The following is a 19,475-nucleotide window of genomic DNA, read 5'->3' as shown; positions in this document are numbered from 1 at the left end:
CTGTGACCCTATAGAACAGGATAAGCGGCTACAGATAATAGATGGATGGATGACCATTCATACTGTGGGCGGCGTGGCGCGGCACGGCACAGTGGTGCAAGAAGGTTCTGGGTTCGAGCTCAGTGGCCAGCAGGGGCCTTTCTGTGTGGAGATTGCATGTTTTCCCTGTGTCCACGTGGGTTTCCTCCGGGTGCTCCGGTTTCCCCCACAGTCCAAAGGCATGCAGGTTAGGCTAATTGGTGGCTCTAAATTGACCGTAGTTGTGAATGTGAGCGTGAATGGTTGTTTGTCTCTGTGTCAGCCCTGCGATGACCTGGCGACTTGTCCAGGGTGTACCCCGCCTCTTGCCTATAGTCAGCTGGGATAGGCAGCTGTCCAGCTTGCCTGCGACCCTATAGAACAGGATAAGCGGCTACAGATAATGGATGGATGGATGACCATTCATACCGTGGGCGGCGCGGCGCGGCACGGCAAAGCATGGTGGTGCAAGAAGGTTCTGGGTTTGAGCTCAGTGGCCAGCAGGGCCTTTCTGTGTGGAGATTGCATGTTCTCCCCGTGTCCGTGTGGGTTTCGTCTGGGTGCTCCAGTTTCCCCCACAGTCCAAAGACATGCAGGTTAGGCTCACTGGTGGCTCTAAATTGACCGTAGTTGTGAATGTGAGTGTGAATGGTTGTTTGTCTCTGTGTCAGCCCTGCAATAACCTGGCGACTTGTCCAGGGTGTACCCCGCCTCTCGCCTATAGTCAGCTGGGATAGGCAGCTGTCCAGCTTGCCTGTGACCCTTTAGAACAGGATAAGCGGCTACAGATAATGGATGGATGGATGGATGACCATTCATACCGTGGGCGGCGTGGCGCGGGACGGCACGGTGGTGCAAGAAGGTTCTGGGTTCAAGCTCGGTGGCCAGCAGGAGCCTTTCTGTGTGGAGATTGCATGTTCTCCCCGTGTCCACGTGGGTTTCCTCCGGGTGCTCCGGTTTCCCCCACAGTCCAAAGGCATGCAGGTTCGGCTAATTGGTGGCTCTAAATTGACCGTAGAGCGTGAATGGTTGTTTGTCTCTGCGATGACCTGGCGACTTGTCCAGGGTGTACCCCGCCTCTCACCTATAATCAGCTGGGATAGGCAGCTGTCCAGCTTGCCTGCGACCCTGTAGAACAGGATAAGCGGCTCCAGATAATGGATGGACGGGTGTCTGCGTGAGTTTCCCGTACAGTTAATATGGGACAGCCTTGGGCTGAGGTGCCCTTGAACGAGGCACCTCAACTGCTCCTTGTAGGACGGGATGGATTATGAGTTTCGTGTCCTCACACAATCTCAAAATGGATTCCTCTGGACTGGGGGAACATTTTGTTCTCACCGAGACCTGCAGAGAACTTCCCTAACCACACACACACACACACACACTCTTCACTCTCTCAGAACACCAGAAATGTTAAAAACTTTTAATTGCCTCCAGTGATGCAGGGTTTGTCACTTGACGTTCACGAGCTTCATATTTTGAAAAAAAAAAAAAAATGGCGCTCGCGCACTCGCTCGTGCCGGCTGGGACGTTGCATATCGAAGTGCGCGCGCGGTCCTCTGCTGTGCACGCGGAATCCGATCCGTCCCGTTCCTGCTGTCTTTCATCGGACACAACCGGATTCGCGCGCGCACACAGACAGACGGGACAGAGATGGAGTATGACAGCGGCAGTGTGTTGTTATAACCGGACGGCAGTGTGTTGTTATAACCGGACGTCTGTGCGTTTGAGTGAGCAAGGATTTATATGTTTATATAAATATTTTTTGGCCGGACTTCACGAGGTAAGGACCGGAGCTGCGTCCCGAACCGCACATTAAACCGCAGACTAGTAAACAGTACCTTTACTAAACACTGTTTAATATGCGTTCCTGATGCGCGCGCGCACGCGCGACCGACCTCGGGTTTCGCGTCCTACTTCCGCCTATTAATTAATCCTCTGCGGTTTGGGACGCAGCCTGTGAGCAGTTGAGGACAAGTCCCGGTCAGTGCAGTGTGGGTGTTTAATGCGCATGACAGTGCAACTTCCCCAAGTCAAACTTCACTCAGCCCGGCCGTTGTTTTCTTCTTCTGCTGCTGCTTGATTTTATTATTTTGTGCGCGTGAGTTTGCTTCAGTAACTCCCTGCAACCTCTGCGCGCGCCGTCTCTGGCTCACCTCAGCTCACCTCTAGTGATGGGAATTTCGGCTCTTTTTCGGGAGTCGACTCTTTTGGCTCTTCTTACCAGGGGCGCCGCTAGAAATCTTGGTCCCTATGAAAGATTACAATTTAGGGCCCCTCCGGTAAAATTTTCAAGCTCAAGCAACTGAATTTGAAGTCTGTTTTTGGCTGGCACTTTTACTTTACTACGCGTGTGATCAGCTGCCTAGCAAGTTTAGGTGATACAGTTATTTGGTATCTGAACATTTTAAATGCCGAACTGTCAGAATTATGCCGCTTTTCCACTACAAACGCGGCTGAGTGGGGCTGTTGGGGTTGCATTTCGACTACAACCGCGCTGAACCGTGCTGGCTGGAAGTGGGTGGACACATTGGGTGGAGTTAGTGAAAGTGGGTGGACGTCATGTGATGTCGTTAAGCAGCGCAAACAGTGACATCAGTGAGCTTTTAAGCGGTAGTCTCACGACCCGGAGAGTAAACAATAAACATGGAGTCGTTAGTGTTGCTGGTCTTGGTGCTGTGGCTTGTTGTCACCGACAACGCCAACAGATACTGGCAAGAGCGTATAGATGAGGCGAGGCGCATAAGGCTTCAGAAATTCTCGTAATTCGTAATTATTCTTCTTCCGGGTTTGCGGTGTTTACAGATCCCAGCGTGCTCGCGGGGCGTGTGTGGGCATGTGAGGACACTCCTCCTCACCAATCAGTGCACAGGGGAGTGTCTGCTCACGCCCCCAGCCTCACTCGGCTCGGTTTGGCTCGCTTCAGCCCCACTCCAAAACGGTGCGAGTTTTAGGGGCTAAGCAGGGCTGAAGCGAGCTGAGTCGTGCTGGTTTTTGGTAGTCGAAACGCGAGCCGTGTCGGGCTGAAGTGAGCTGAAAAGGGCCATTAGACTGAATAGACTGTTGCCTTAAAATGAACATTCCATGATATATATCTCATCTCATCTCATTATCTCTAGCCGCTTTATCCTTCTGCAGGGTCGCTGGAGCCTATCCCAGCTGACTACGGGCGAAAGGCGGGGTACACCCTGGACAAGTCGCCAGGTCATCACAGGGCTGACACATAGACACAGACAACCATTCACACTCACATTCACACCTACGGTCAATTTAGAGTCACCAGTTAACCTAACCTGCATGTCTTTGGGGGAAACCGGAGCACCCGGAGGAAACCCACGCGGACAACATGCAAACTCCGCACAGAAAGGCCCTCACCGGCCCCGGGGCTCGAACCCAGGACCTTCTTGCTGTGAGGCGACAGCGCTAACCACTACACCACCGTGCCACCCCTCCATGATATATATGGAAGATATATATATTAGTGCTGTCAAAAATGTCGCGTTATTAACGCGTTAACTTGACTCAATTTTAACGGCGATAATTTTTTTATCGCGAGATTAACGCTCTGTAGCATGATGTAGGTTTTTCATAAGCTTTTGAAACTGCCAGGAACTTGGAACAGAGACTTTGCTTAGAAAAACGATATCCGCTAGCCACCAATGATTAATGATTCATATTTTGTTCAATATTTTCAAATATTAGTGCTGTCAAGCGATTAAAATATTTTATCGCGATTAATGTCGCGACTGTCATAGTTAACTCGCGATTAATCGCAATTTAATCGCACATTTTTCTCATCTCATTATCTCTAGCCGCTTAATCCTGTTCTACAGGGTCGCAGGCAAGCTGGAGCCTATCCCAGCTGACTACGGGCGAAAGGCGGGGTACACCCTGGACAAGTCGCCAGGTCATCACAGGGCTGACACATAGACACAGACAACCATTCACACTCACATTCACACCTACGGTCAATTTAGAGTCACCAGTTAACCTAACCTGCATGTCTTTGTGCTGTGGGGGAAACCGGAGCACCCGGAGGAAATCCACGCGGACAACATGCAAACTCCGCACAGAAAGGCCCTCGCCGGCCCCGGGGCTCGAACCCAGGACCTTCTTGCTGTGAGGCGACAGTGCTAACCACTACAGCACCGTGCCGCCCCTCCGTGATATATATGGAAGATATATATATTAGTGCTGTCAAAAATGTCGCGTTATTAACGCGTTAACTTGACTCAATTTTAACGGCGATAATTTTTTTATCGCGAGATTAACGCTCTGTAGCATGATGTAGGTTTTTCATAAGCTTTTGAAACTGCCAGGAACTTGGAACAGAGACTTTGCTTAGAAAAACGATATCCGCTAGCCGCCAATGATTAATGATTCATATTTTGCTCAATATTTTCAAATATTAGTGCTGTCAAGCGATTAAAATATTTAATCGCGATTAATGTCGCGACTGTCATAGTTAACTCGCGATTAATCGCAATTTAATCGCACATTTTTGTCACACGAGAAACCATTGTAATTCTCTTACCAGCATAAAAAAGTGAATGGGCTTGTTTTGTACCAGTGTTTTTCTTATTGCAAAGCATAACACGTCTTGACACAGCCACTGCAAACTGAAACCTAAGCTGAGCACCGTGGCTCTTCGTCCCGAGACTAATGGCCCTTTTCCACTACCCTTTTTCAGCTCACTTCAGCTCACTTCAGCCCGACACGGCTCGCGTTTCGACTACCAAAAACCAGCACGACTCAGCTCGCTTCAGCCCTGCTTAGCCCCTAAAACTCGCACCGTTTTGGAGTGGGGCTGAAGCGAGCCAAACCGTGCCAAGTGAGGCTGGGGGCGTGAGCAGACACTCCCCTGTGCACTGATTGGTGAGGAGGAGTGTCCTCACATGCCCACATACGCCCCGCGAGCGCGCTGGGATCTGTAAACACCGTAAACCCGGAAGAAGAAGAATTACGAATTACGAGAATTTCTGAAGCCTTATGCGCCTCGCCTCATCTATACGCTCTTGCCAGTATCTGTTGGCGTTGTCGGTGACAACAAGCCACAGCACCAAGACCAGCAACACTAACGACTCCATGTCCTCCATGTTTATTGTTTACTATCCGGGTCGTGAGACTACCGCTTAAAAGCTCACTGATGTCACTGTTTGCGCTGCTTAACGACATCACGTGACGTCCACCCACTTTCGCTAACTCCACCCAATGTGTCCACCCACTTCCAGCCAGCACGGTTCAGCGCGGTTGTAGTCGAAATGCAACTCCAACAGCCCCACTCAGCCCGACTCAGCACCGCACGGCTCAGCCTGACTCAGCCGCGTTGGTAGTGGAAAAGCGGCATAACAAGAAAACCATGAGTGAAGTAATCTACTGCTTGAGTTAGTCTATCAGAGAGATAGGTTACACAGTGACGGTAGGCTTGACATGCTTGATTATAATATAAAGTGCACTATTATATTAACTTTAAGTTGTTCGTTGATAAATATTGCATTGAATCTGATCTTTACTGTTTCAGCTCACTTAACACATTTTGTACTTTTACACTTTCTGCCTGTTGATGCGTCGCGCTGTCCAATCAGAGGCGGTCAAATTTGCATATTACAGGAAGGATTTCTGGGATAGCATTGAGTTTACAGTTCAGAGGGATCTGGCTTCTTTAGACGCTGTCTTCTTAAAACTGAATGAATATTTAAAAAGAGCCAAATGAGCCAGTCTTTTGAACGGCTCTTTTCAAAGAACGGATCACAAAGATGCGGATCCCATCAAAGAGCCATAAATCCCATCTCTACTATTGCGCCCTGCCCGCGCTGGTTCTTTGAGGGAGGAGGGCAGAGGACTCTGGCTGTGCGGGGCGTGGCGTGGCTAGCTGATATCGTTTTTCTAAGCAAAGTCTCTGTTCCAAGTTCCTGGCAGTTTCAAAAGCTTATGAAAAACCTACATCATGCTACAGAGCGTTAATCTCGCGATAAAAAAATTATCGCCGTTAAAATTGAGTCAAGTTAACGCGTTAATAACGTGACATTTTTGACAGCACTAATATATTTTTTTCTTTTATGAGCAACTATTATTAGGCCACTCAGTAGCCTATGGAGTTCATTCAATCCAAATGTTTGTGTTGAGAGAAATTGCATGCATCACTGTATCAGTGTGGATTTATAACATTCTGTATGCACATTATGGAGACTCCAGAGCCCTCCAGCAAACATCATCAATAATCAGGATTACAAAATGTATTCCTTTGTTTCCTCCATTTATTGACTTATTGTATGTGATCAAATCTATGCCTTGATGAATAACTATAGTTTTTTGATACAATCACATAGTGCACTGCAAGAAATCCGCTAAGTGTTTTTGGTTTCTTTTAGGCATCACACATTTATTAGAAAACACAGCAAATGTTCAAATATTCAAGTTAAATACTTAGCAACAGTATCAATAAATCCACACATGAACAATAGCAATGATATCTCTGACCACAGCTAATGTGCAAAATATTAAAGTTAAATACTTAACAATATCAACAAATCCACACATGAACAATGGCAAAACATCTAGACTTAATTATACAATAAAGATACCTATGAAAAAAGGTGATTTTTTTTCACACACAGTGTGATATCCGGACTTCATAATTTATCACACCTGCTCCTGCTTAGCAACTTCTAGAATGTACACCTCTGTTGCGCGCAGAGAGAAACTGACAGCTGCTCTAAACTGCGCTAATCCCGCGCCCAGAATCACACTGTACCATTAGTAAAAAGGGTGGAGGGGTGAAATGAGAATATCATAAATAATTCAAGAAAAATGTTATAGCAAATCATAACCATGTATCTCATCTCATCATCTCTAGCCGCTTTATCCTTCTACAGGGTCGCAGGCAAGCTGGAGCCTATCCCAGCTGACTACGGGCGAAAGGCGGGGTACACCCTGGACAAGTCGCCAGGTCATCACAGGGCTGACACATAGACAGACAACCATTCACACCTACGGTCAATTTAGAGTCACCAGTTAACCTAACCTGCATGTCTTTGGACTGTGGGGGAAACCGGAGCACCCGGAGGAAACCCACGCGGACACGGGGAGAACATGCAAACTCCGCACAGAAAGGCCCTCGCCGGCCACGGGGCTCGAACCCAGGACCTTCTTGCTGTGAGGCGACAGCGCTAACCACTACACCACCGTGCCGCCCAGAAATAAAACTTACTTACCAATTAATAAATTATTTTCTCACAAACATAATGCAAAACTGTGTTATATTACCAATATAAAATACACAGAAGACATCAACTGTTTATCCTTTATGGCTTTATTTCACACTCGACCTTGAACAAAATGCCACAAAATAAATTATGAAGTATAAATCAGGCCTAAGAAACTATGAAGCAAAGTTGGAAATTATTTTAACAAACGCAGAACAATGTGCAACAAAATATTTTATTAAATAAAATATTAAATAAGTATATAAAATAAGTATGTTGTATACCACAGATTAATCTGGCCATGCCAAGGCGGTTGCCGACCGAACCTGTCAATTTATGAGCGACAATTTATATCATGAGCTTTAGGAATTCACGGCAACAAAACAATGATCATGGTTGTCAAATAGACAATCATCCTTCAGCTGAGCTGAACTCTCTCTCTCTCTCTCTCTCTCTCTCTCTGAGGCACCTAAGGACAAAAAACTAATTCGGCTCCCCAACTCGGCTCCCACCGAAGAGCCGGCTCCCGTCGTTCACTCTTTGAACCGGATCGTTCGCGACCGACACATCACTACTCACCTCACCTCAGCTCACCTCACCCTGCAGAGCTCAAGCTAACGGCTAATTTAGACCATTTTTACACAATACGACATTTTAATCATAATAAACACCGAATTTCCTTCAAATACTTGATGGGATACTGAACTTAACGACTTTTATTCGTTTTAAACTCTAAACGAGCTGTTGAATAAGGGTTGTTTTACAATCAGGGTACAAAGTTTGTGTCACAGGGGTCCAAAATTCAAACTGATTCAGACTGGTTCTTGTACCAGTTTTTAAGTGAAGGACAAGTTAAAGAACAGATTTCAGGTAATTTTTTGACGTGTGTATGGTAGTTTTGTGTAATCTGCTGTAAGATGGGAGAAACAAATGAAGTGATTCTCTTAGGCCCAATCCCAATTCTAATTTCTACCCCTACCCCTCCGCCTTCCCCTCCGCCTTCCCCTTGGCCCTTCCCCTTGAAACTGAGCTACAAGGGATAGGGCTTGAAATTCAACCCTTACGTATTGGGATAGCCCTTCAACGATCGCATACGTCATCGCGTACCTCCGTCAGCGTTTACGTTAGCAAAACGCGACGCGTCATTGGCTGCGACCAGCCGCTACAGTCAGAGGCAGAAATCTCTGCTGGCAGGGTGTGATTTGTTAACTAACACCACTGAATGGGATATCTTTGGCGCTTCGTGCACCACATCCGACAGAATGAGGTGTCAGAACACTCATGTAAACAATAAAAGCGAGAATAACAGAACAAAACGTACGCAGTAAAGCAACCGAAAACAATACTCACTCCCAAAGCTTTTTAGCAGCAGCTTGGATTTCAGAAATCGCTGCTCATTCTCAGCTCGAAAGCGAATCAAGCGGCGTGTTTCCTCTGGATAACAACTTAAAACACGTAAATAATGGAGAAAATACATTTATGACAATCTTTCGCCGCGGGAACCGCCATCTTTCTGAAATCCGCATGAAATCTCGCTGAAATCCGCATGGCATTGTGGGAAATCACTCAAACCCCTTCGTTCGGAGTCTGCTCCAGGAAAATCTCCGTTTGGAGGGGTACAGAAGCCCTACGCCTTCCCCTACCCCTCCGCGTTAACTGGGATTGGGATACCCCTACCCCTTCACGTGAACGCGCAAAATGGAGGGGAAGGGCTAAGGGGTTGGTCCAAGGGGTGAAATGGGATTCGGCCTTAGACTTAGACAAAACTTTATTTATCCCCGAAGGGCAATTAGAAGGGCGAAGAGCGGTACATTAAAAGGGCAAGAAAATAAAATCACAAAAAGAATAAAAATCACAAAAATGGGTGGGCAAAAACAAAACAAAAAAACACCAGCGTATTATGTACAATATACAATGGCAGGCCTGTTGCCAGTAACAAAGTAAAAAAAAAAAGGCAGCAGATAAAATATGGCAAATAACTAAAGGGCAATTCCATGTAAATGTCAACCTCACCATGCAAAAATAAAGCAACATGTAATACATCAAAACCACTCCCAGAGATATCACCTAGGCCTGTATTTTACAGATGTGAATAAGTTGAACCAATTTGTAACCAACCTAATGTCACTGTCAGTCTTTCTTTCTTATAATGTAAACCCCAAGCTAAAATCAACTTTGATCATGTACAATTCTATATTATTGCCACAAGCCACAGAAATGTATGCTAAAATCCACAAAACAGCAAAACAATAGCCATCCTAAATATTATTTAAGAACTTTGATAGTTTTAGCTGATATTTAGAGAGTTTTTCAAAGGGTTATGGTGGTTAAATTGCTGATTTTCTAAACATATGCCATGTCTATTTCAGACGCGTCACATCCGTAACGGAATTTCGTCACATCCATAACGCTGACTTTTCCTTCCGAAACTCTGCATGAAATACAAAATATTTTAAACAAAGATTTTTTAATATTCACCTTGGACCCCTCTATCAAATGGATATCTCCATTTCGACATTAGGTTTACGATTTCACAGAGTTTGATAAAAATGTACAGTCACCCAAGAAAAGTGATACTTTTTCTGTCACATCCATAACGCATCTTTTATTGGCGTTTTCTGGCATGCCCTAGATGTACTATGGGAATTGTTCTTGTTCTATCACTTCTCCAGTATGGTACAGCCTTAAAATATGCAACACCTGTTTAAATACTGGGAGACAATAAAACATGCACTGGGTCATTTGTTGCCATTTTGAGTTCAAGTGTCACGTCCATAACGCTGGAATTGCTCTAAAATGACGCGTGGATAAAATTAAAATGACAATATGACATACATGTCAACCTATACGGAATGTCCGTATTTTATACGGATTTGATTCAATAAACGTAGTATACGGGCGTACAAATAAAGTTATACGGATTCTTTAAAAAAACTTCAATATTTATTTAGAGCTATAATCAATTCCCATGATGATAAAAGAGCGCATAACATTTACAAACGTACTGTACACCACAGAAAGCACAGACAGCCAGTAAAGAGTCTTATGAAACCGCGCGTTATCTTGTGGTAGCGAGACTTCGTTCCACTTCTGATCATGCGCACACCGCATTGCGAGAATCCCGCCAACCGTGAAGTAACATTTTGTTTGAAATGCGTATTTCCACCTGAGCGACTTTCACTAGCGACTGAAAAGATTCTGAATGGGCACTCCGGCAAGATCAACACAGACACTTGCTGTGACATGCAGCCTCGTGAGGTATTGGTGCAGACTGCTAAAAAAGCTGTCTTGGAGTACAATTCAGAACATTAGAGTGACACTTTGTGTTTTTGTCAAACATTGGAGCTTTGTATTCATTCTGAAGGTTTATTGTTATTAATATTGAATAAAAAGTAACTTGGATATATCGTTGCTAATTATCATTCAAATTTTAGGTAAATTATTTTAATTTGCATCTTATAAGGATTTTATAAGGGAAATATGGATTTTGGAGGTTGGTTATACAGGTTTGATTGACCAAAGGTTGACATGTATGATATGATAAGAGTGACATTGTAGTTAAAGTGACAAGGTGATATTGATTCAAACTGGTTCTTGAATGGTTTATTATGATTAAAATGTCATGTCCTCTCGGAGAGGACATGACATTTTAATCATAATAAACACTGAATTTCCTTCAAATACTTGATGGGATATTGAACTTAACGACTTTTATTCGTTTTAAACTCTAAACGAGCTGTTGAATAAGGGTTGTTTTACAATCAGGGTACAAAGTTTGTGTCACAGGGGTCCAAAATTCAAACCGATTCAGACTGGTTCTTGTACCAGTTTTTAAGTGAAGGACAAGTTAAAGAACAGATTTCAGGTAATTTTTTGACATGTGTGTATGGTAGTTTTGTGTAATCTGCTGTAAGATGGGAGAAACAAATGAAGTGATTCTCGGACAGGACATTTTTTTTGACAATTCAGAATCCACTACTTCCATAGTGCTTTTAAATATAAGGCTGTAAGCTTTGTGTTAGTTGTCTCTAATTAGGGCCCGAGCCCTATGGGCGAAGGCCCTATTGTTCTTGTAAGAGTTCACTATTATTCTTCTTCTTCCGTCTTCTTCTTCTTCTTCTTCCGTCTTCTTCTTCTTCTTTATTTTTCTCCGCTGTTGGGCCATTTTCGGGGCGCTTGCCATGGGCGAAAACGCACGAAATTTGGCACCAGTTCCGAGAATTGCCACCGCTACTCAGAACCAGAAGGCCAAACTTAGCCGGGGCTCCGGGCCTCTATAGCGCCCCCTAAGTCGTTGTGATTTTGGCCTCCCGCATTAAGGTGCCTGGGTGCCATGTCGTTTGTAGTAGTGGCATGCCATTTGGTACGCGTATGTATCTCACTAAGCCGGACAAAAATGTAATGCCAATGCATTAGCCACGCCCAACAGGAAGTGAGGTAATTTCACTTTTGTGCGAAATGCATGGCCACGAAGACGGCACAACTCCTCCTAGACCGTTCATAGGAATGTCACCAAAATTGATACACATCATCTACAGACATGGCTGACAAAAGTTACTAAATACGTTTCACGTAGGATCAACCGTTCAGAAGTTATACGTCAATCAATTTTCGATGCAAAATTTTACATGCTTAAAAATTCATAACAAATCTTCTGATTGCTCAAAACTGCTCATACTTCACACGCAAATCACTCATTGGGCTTCTGATATGTTACCCAATTTCTGTGATATTTCGCCACTGGGGGCGCTATTTTTGGGCAAAAATTCCAATCTTTCCTCAAATTTGGTCAAACTTCACGGCCACCCTCTTACTACCTCCCATGTCATGTATACCACGTTTTGGGAATTTTCGTCCATGGGGGGCGCTGTTTTTGGCCGACGCACTTGCTCCAAAACGGGTTTTTGGTAAATAATTCCATAATGCTTTTCCTTCACACCACTACCTTGTGATAGTACGTTGCTGTTGTAGACCCTTATTTTTCCAACTCATCATCACTCATGTACAGCATAGCGCCACCTACTGACATGGGAAAAACCAAAAAATTTATTCTTCAAAAATCTATATCTCATCTTCTATTTACTCAATTGTCATCAAACTTCATACGCAAACTCTTCATAGCTCACCTGACATATACGCCAAATTTTGTGCACTTTCGCCACTGGGGGCGCTATTTTTGGGCAAAAAATCCAATCTTTCCACACATCTGGTCAAACTTCACGGCCACCCTCTTCCTACCTCCCATGTCATGTATACCACATTTTGGGAATTTTCGTCCATGGGGGGCGCTGTTTTTGGCCGACGCAATTGCTCCAAAACGGGTTTTTGGTAAATAATTCCATAATGCTTTTCCTTCACACCACTACCTTGTGATAGTACGTTGCTGTTGTAGACACTTATTTTTCCAACTCATAATCGCTCATGTACAGCATAGCGCCACCTACTGACATGGGAAAAACCAAAAAATTTATTCTTCAAAAATCTATCTCTCATCTTCTATTTACTCAATTGTCATCAAACTTCATACGCAAACTCTTCAAAGCTCACCTGACATATACGCCAAATTTTGTGCACTTTCGCCCCTGGGGGTGCTGGTTATGGCAAAAGTGATATTGCAGCTTCTGATTTGTCAAACTTGGCAAGCAAACTCTTTACAAGACCCTTATTGGGGCGCTTGCCATGGTCGACAACGCACGAAATTTGGCTCCTTTTTCTTAGACTGCCACCGCTACTGAGAACCAGAAGCCCAGATCCAGGCCGGCCTCAGGGCCTCTATAGCGCCCCCCGAGCACCGTTCAGTGCGAGACCCTATTGTTGCCATGTGTCCATTTCTGTGGTTTGTCGCCATTGTAGGAGTAATGTCTCTTGCCGAAGAAGCTGTGGAAGGTATTTCGCGGGGACGCATGCCCCCGCCCCCCTTGGCCGCTGGCGCGAGGGCCCGTCGAGGCCGCTTGCGGCTTTAATATTTATGTCCCAATATCTTGACCACATTTTAGGATGAAAATAATCTCATCTCATCTCATTATCTCTCGCCGCTTTATCCTTCTACAGGGTCGCAGGCAAGCTGGAGCCTATCCCAGCTGACTATGAGCGAAAGGCGGGGTACACCCTGGACAAGTCGCCAGGTCATCACAGGGCTGACACATAGACACAGACAACCATTCACACTCACATTCACACCTACGGTCAATTTAGAGTCACCAGTTAACCTAACCTGCATGTCTTTGGACTGTGGGGGAAACCGAAGCACCCGGAGGAAACCCACGCGGACACGGGGAGAACATGCAAACTCCGCACAGAAAGGCCCTCGCCGGCCCCGGGGCTCGAACCCAGGACCTTCTTGCTGTGAGGCGACAGCGCTAACCACTACACCACCGTGCCACCCATGAAAATAATCACTTTAGATATGTTATTTTATATTGAAAAATTAGCTGTCTCGGAGAGGACATTTTTTTGACACAATTACATACTAATTTGATCAAAATAGTCTGAAAACTTACTGGCATTCAACATTAAAACTTAACTATGTTTCCAATGATATGGAACCAAATATTTGTTTTATGGTATAAAGAATGATTTACGGTAAGTGCATCCCTGTGGTCAAAAAAGCACTTTTTCTAAATGACACGAGTAATTTTGCTAAATATGACATATATTGCCATACATTCACCAAAAATAACGTTATCACCAAATTTTTTTTTTGCATGGTAAATAGAGCTATCACAGGGCTACAATAAACAACCAAGTTTATTTAGTCAAGCCTTTTGATATTGAAGATAATACGTGTTCAATGTGATTTTTAGCTTGCGTACCCTGATTGTAAAACAACTCATATTGAACTTAATGACTTTTATTCGTTTTAAACTCTAAACGAGCTGTCGAATAAACTTGTTCTATGAGACAACTAATTCACAGATGAATAAACATGATACTTACTAAATTCTTACCTTTGTTGATTTTGAATTCAGGCTTAGAGAACAACAACAACAACAACAACAATCTGTGTTTTACCAATACCAATATACAGTATTAACAGTATGAATTAACTTGAATTACAGTCTCGAATTAAACTTTTGAGTGTTAAATGTACTCATATAACAGTTAAGGGTTGTTTTACAATCAGGGTACGCAAGCTAAAAATCACATTTAACACTTATTATCTTCAATATCAAAAGGCTTGACTAAATAAACTTCTGTTATTAAGAGCAATATTCGCCTGTTTGCTTTTGAGAATAAAGCTCATAAAGCTCATTGACCAGCAGAGACGCATTAGGGCTCGGAGGGCAGCAATTGCAGAGCTTCTGGTGACCAAAAGAGCCCGACCGTACCACCGCCAGCGTCGGCGATTTTGGGTTCGACCTGGACGGACTGCTATCTGGTGGGAGAATTTCGAGAATGGCGTTGTCGTCCCGGAGGAATGGCAGGAAAATTTCAGAATGTCGCGATCCTCACTCCTGTCACTCGCAGAGTTGGTACGTCCGTACATACAGGGTGAGTGTACTCACATGCGCGCTTCTGTCGATGTCGTCAAAAAAGTTGCCTGCACACTCTGGCGTAGTTTAACAGCTCTTGACAGCGTATTTATGTGGATCAATATGAACGTAATTTTAAAAAAAAAACGCAGCTGTGTGCACGAAGTTATTTTGGAAAAGGGAGTTTAGAAAATATGCGTTTTTAAAAATACCCGGGTATGTGTAAACAGCGCCTTATATTGAGTACAAAATATATTTTATATAAATATATCGATGTCGATGCTTACGTAAATTAAGAAGTAATTCTCATGTTTGTAAACAAATGTAAACAATGTTTAACTTGTGTCAGAAAATCTTTTTGTTCCACTTTCTAAGTATTTTCGCAGATCACATTTTGTTAATCATTCGTTGTTGTTTGTATTAATTTCTAGTTTACCAATAAATGTCAACGGGTAATCAACATTGTGACCGCATGAAAATCCAGGTCAAAGGTCGCATGTCATTCCTCGAACCAAAATATAAAATGTCTACTGATATTGTAATATGTGGTAGATATTTACAACAAACTGCAAAAAAAATATTTTCTGAATGGAATAGAAAAATCTGAGTATTTGGGCAATTCCATGTAAATGTCAACCTCACCATGCAAAAATAAAGCAACATGTAATACATCAAAACCACTCCCAGAGATCTCACCTAGGCCTGTATTTTACAGATGTGAATAAGTTGAACCAATTTGTAACCAACCTAATATGTCCCTGTCAGTCTTTCTTTCTTATAATGTAAAACCCAAGCTAAAATCAACTTTGATCATGTACAATTCTATATTATTGCCACAAGCCACAGAAATGTATGCTAAAATCCACAAAACAGCAAAACAATAGCCATCCTAAATATTATTTAAGAACTTTGATAGTTTTAGCTGATATTTAGAGAGTTTTTCAAAGGGTTATGGTGGTTAAATTGCTGATTTTCTAAACATATGCCATGTCTATTTCAGACGCGTCACATCCATAACGGAATTTCGTCACATCCATAACGCTGACTTTTCCTTCCGAAACTCTGCATGAAATACAAAATATTTTAAACAAAGATTTTTTAATATTCCCCTTGGACCCCTCTATCAAATGGATATCTCTATTTCGACATTAGGTTTACGATTTCACAGAGTTTGATAAAAATGTATAGTCACCCAAGAAAAGTGATACTTTTTCTGTCACATCCATAACGCATCTTTTATTGGCGTTTTCTGGCATGCCCTAGATGTACTATGGGAATTGCTCTTGTTCTATCACTTCTCCAGTATGGTACAGCCTTAAAATATGCAACACCTGTTTAAATACTGGGAGACAATAAAACATGCACTGGGTCATTTGTTGCCATTTTGAGTTCAAGTGTCACGTCCATAACGCTGGAATTACTCATTTCAAACATGTAATGTTTTCCATGCTCGGAATTTAATTCTGCTCTAATTCTATTTATTGCAATCAGATTCCAAATAGTCTATAAACATTCCATTCTATTATGAATCAGGAAAAAAAAAACATTATAAATCACAGCACTTTTATTTTTTAAAGTACTTCATCGACTTCAACAATGTTACACAAAGATCGAGCCATAACAGTTGTAAATGTCACTTAATTCCACAGGGTGTCGATAACGGTGGACACCGGTGAAAGTGATCACTATTATCGACACCTCACGTGATTCTCAAACGCGCATTTAGATACAAAATGGCGACTGTCAAATGAAAGAGTAAGAAACAAAGTAGATTTCGACAAGGAGATCATGAAATATCAGTGAATTTGATCAGTAAAAACATGTCCATGATCTTTCCACCATGCTTACCTGTGATGATAACGTCCGGGTTTTCCTCAAATTGCTGATCACGCTAAAAAAAATCCGTCTCAGGTAACGGGCTGTGCCATCAGATGACAAGATCAAAGGGCAGGGTGGGGACTTCCGGTTGATTAATTAACCAATAATAACTGTTGTAACTGAAACGCACCTTTGTCAAATAGTTTTTTTATTGGTAGATCTGAAAAGGTGTCGATAATTATGGACTGTCGATAATTGTAGCCACCGCTTTAGTGTTGAATTAGTGCCATCATTCTGGAATGAACTGGAGGGTTAATTATGTTATTCTGTGTTGAATTATCTCTTATGGTGTTAAAACAGTGACAGTGTTGAACTAGAAGGGTACCCAGCAGCGCACATACCACTGCCGAGCCACATAGTATCAACAGCAAAATCAAATCACTTGAACCTAAGATAATATTAACCCTTTGATGCAAAACATATGCACACCCCTTCTAATGCACAACATGGGTCAGAAATGACCCGCATTCATTTTCCAGGTTATTTCATGCTGACTGGGTTTTTCTTTGCTCTATCTTTTGAAATCAATTTATTTTATGATTGAATATTCCAAGTATTCTTTAAATATCTTGTTTTTAATTACCACAAATCATTAATTTAATTTTTTCTTTCCTACTTTATGAACAAAAATACTTTTTATATTACTACACATGGGTCATCCAAGTGTGATTTAAAATTAAATGTCTTAATACTATAATAATAATAATAATAATAATAATAATAATAATAATAATAATAATAATAATTTGTTTCAAGTAATTACTTTAGCAGTGAATGGGGCCAGTTATTTATTTATTAACTATGTAGTTAGCTAAGCCAACTACAATAAAATTAGCTAACTAAAGTAGAATATGTCAACAGCTCGGTAGCTAATAGTAATTACTTGTAACTTTCTGACAAGTAATCTACTCACTCTCAAGGGAACCTAAACATAATCAATTTTTTTCTAAGGTAATGTTCGAACAATTGAAAAACATTCCTTCCATGTATTAGATGGGCAAAGGGCGCTGTGCTGAGCTGTGAAATGTCTGACACAAGCACAATTCACAGTTCCCACCAAACGCTGTAGTAAATGCATGCGGGTCGGTTCTGACCCATGTGTGTAAACTTGATGTAGAATTACAAAAGCTGTGCTTGTTCATAACTTAAGAAAGGAAAAATAAAAATGATTTGTGTTAAACAAAAACAAGATATTTACTGCATATTTGGAAAAGTAAATGACAAAATGAATTTATCTCAAAAGTATATCATAGAAACACTCAGCCATACATGAAATAACCTGGAAAATGAATGCAGGTCATTTTTGACCCATGTTGTGCATTAGAAGGGTAGTGATACAAAAAGGGTTTTTATTCAGAAAGTAAGAAAGGAAAAAATAAAATAAGGATGTATGATGATCAAAAACAAGTTAATTGAGGAATACCTTGAATACTGAATGATGGAATTAATTTATTGCAAAGATATAGAAGATTAAAAACTTAGCCGGGTCACTTTTGACCCATGTTTTGCATCAAAGGGTTAAAGCTGTCCACCAAATTTCATCCAAATCCATTCACTACTTTTTGAGTTACGTTGGGAACAGCAAAACAAATCCTGGATATCCATACATATCTGAATCCCAGATTTGGATCAAAATCTAATCAATTGTTCCTTGGCCCATGGCTCACCCTTCCACCAAATTTCATCCAAATCTGTTCACTACTTTTTGAGTTACATGGGGGGGGGGAGGCGAAAAGATGCTGTGAAGATGCTGTCAGACTTGAGATCAATAAATGACTGCAGGATAACAGGTGAGCATTGGTGTTTGGGTTATTAAGGGCACTCTGTACTCTGTATGTGTGTGTGTGTGTGTGTGTGTGTGTGTGTGATGCAGGTGTTCAGTCATGGATTTGAGGTTATTGTTCTTGCTGCTGTTGCTGGTTCAGTTTTCTGCTGAGGGCACTGCAAAAGAAGGAGGCAAACCCAAGAAAGGCAAGAAAGGCAAAAAACCAGTCGTCTGTCCTTCGTGAGTCTCACTGTGTGTTGCTTTCTGTCTCTCTCTCTCTCTCTCTCTCTCACACACACACACACACACACACAAAACAGTAATTCCATTTTCTTTTACACCTGGTAACTAAATTTTAACTTATTTGGGTGGATTAGCTAACCTGGAGATATTTTGCATAAGCCTATTTGCAACATTTTAGAATTTTTCCAGACATTTTGTGACTCGAACATTACTTTGAAGGTGCACCGATGTTTGTTTGGTACCAACAGAACGTGCGATGATGATCAAATTTGACATTATCTAAAAATTAGCATCATTGTAGTTTCACTAATTCAAGAAAAAAAGATACATATAAAGTGAATTGGCATGTTTCAGCATTGCTATGGGTCTTCTTTTTTACGGAGGGTATATTTATTATCTTAATACAACACTAACAGGCTAAAAACTAGCAGCACACGACACTGTTCAAAATAAAGGTGCCCGAAAAAGTTTCTTCAGTGATGCCAATTTCTTTTCTTAAATAACCTTTAGGTTAATGGATCTTCAACCATTTTTGGTTCAGGAAGTCAGTAAAAGTTCACCAAAAGTGTTACTATTACATATAACGTCTTTAAATAGTTCTTTCGGGAAGCAAACATGCTTCTACTATGGCATAAATTCTTTCTGTGTTTTGCAACTGGGGTTTCATTTCGTGCCTTTTAGGGCCAGTACATGCAATATTATAGGGCAGTGTTTCCCAACCTTTCTTGAGCCACGGCACATATATTACATTTGAAAATCCAACGGCACACCACCAAACAAAAATGTCACAAAAAGTATATATAATGAAATATAATGATCATCTCATCTCAATTTACTCACAATTTACTTACTCAGTGTGAAACCTGGGTCTGTTTAGTTGAATACAAAGCTGAT

The 19,475-nt window shown here is 42.1% G+C and overlaps 1 protein-coding gene across 3 annotated transcripts in view; it reads left to right on the top strand.

The window, feature by feature from the left end:
* The first annotated feature begins 1,618 nt into the window (after window positions 1–1,618).
* Window positions 1,619–19,475, top strand: part of glrba (glycine receptor, beta a) — a 77,426-nt gene continuing 59,569 nt past the window's right edge. For 2 of the 3 annotated variants that reach the window (XM_060915866.1, XM_060915868.1), the window contains exons 1-2: window positions 1,619–1,801; window positions 18,447–18,578. In XM_060915866.1, the coding sequence (XP_060771849.1) occupies window positions 18,457–18,578 (122 nt within the window). In that variant the 5' untranslated portion in view covers window positions 1,619–1,801; window positions 18,447–18,456. The remainder of the gene's footprint in view (window positions 1,802–18,446; window positions 18,579–19,475) is intronic. The other variant, XM_060915867.1, reaches the window with a different exon arrangement.

The sequence above is a fragment of the Neoarius graeffei genome, chromosome 3 (assembly GCF_027579695.1).
Source record: "Neoarius graeffei isolate fNeoGra1 chromosome 3, fNeoGra1.pri, whole genome shotgun sequence".
Taxonomy (NCBI): domain Eukaryota; kingdom Metazoa; phylum Chordata; class Actinopteri; order Siluriformes; family Ariidae; genus Neoarius; species Neoarius graeffei.
Note: the sequence above shows the minus strand (reverse complement) of the source record. Positions and strands in the feature narration are given on the sequence as shown.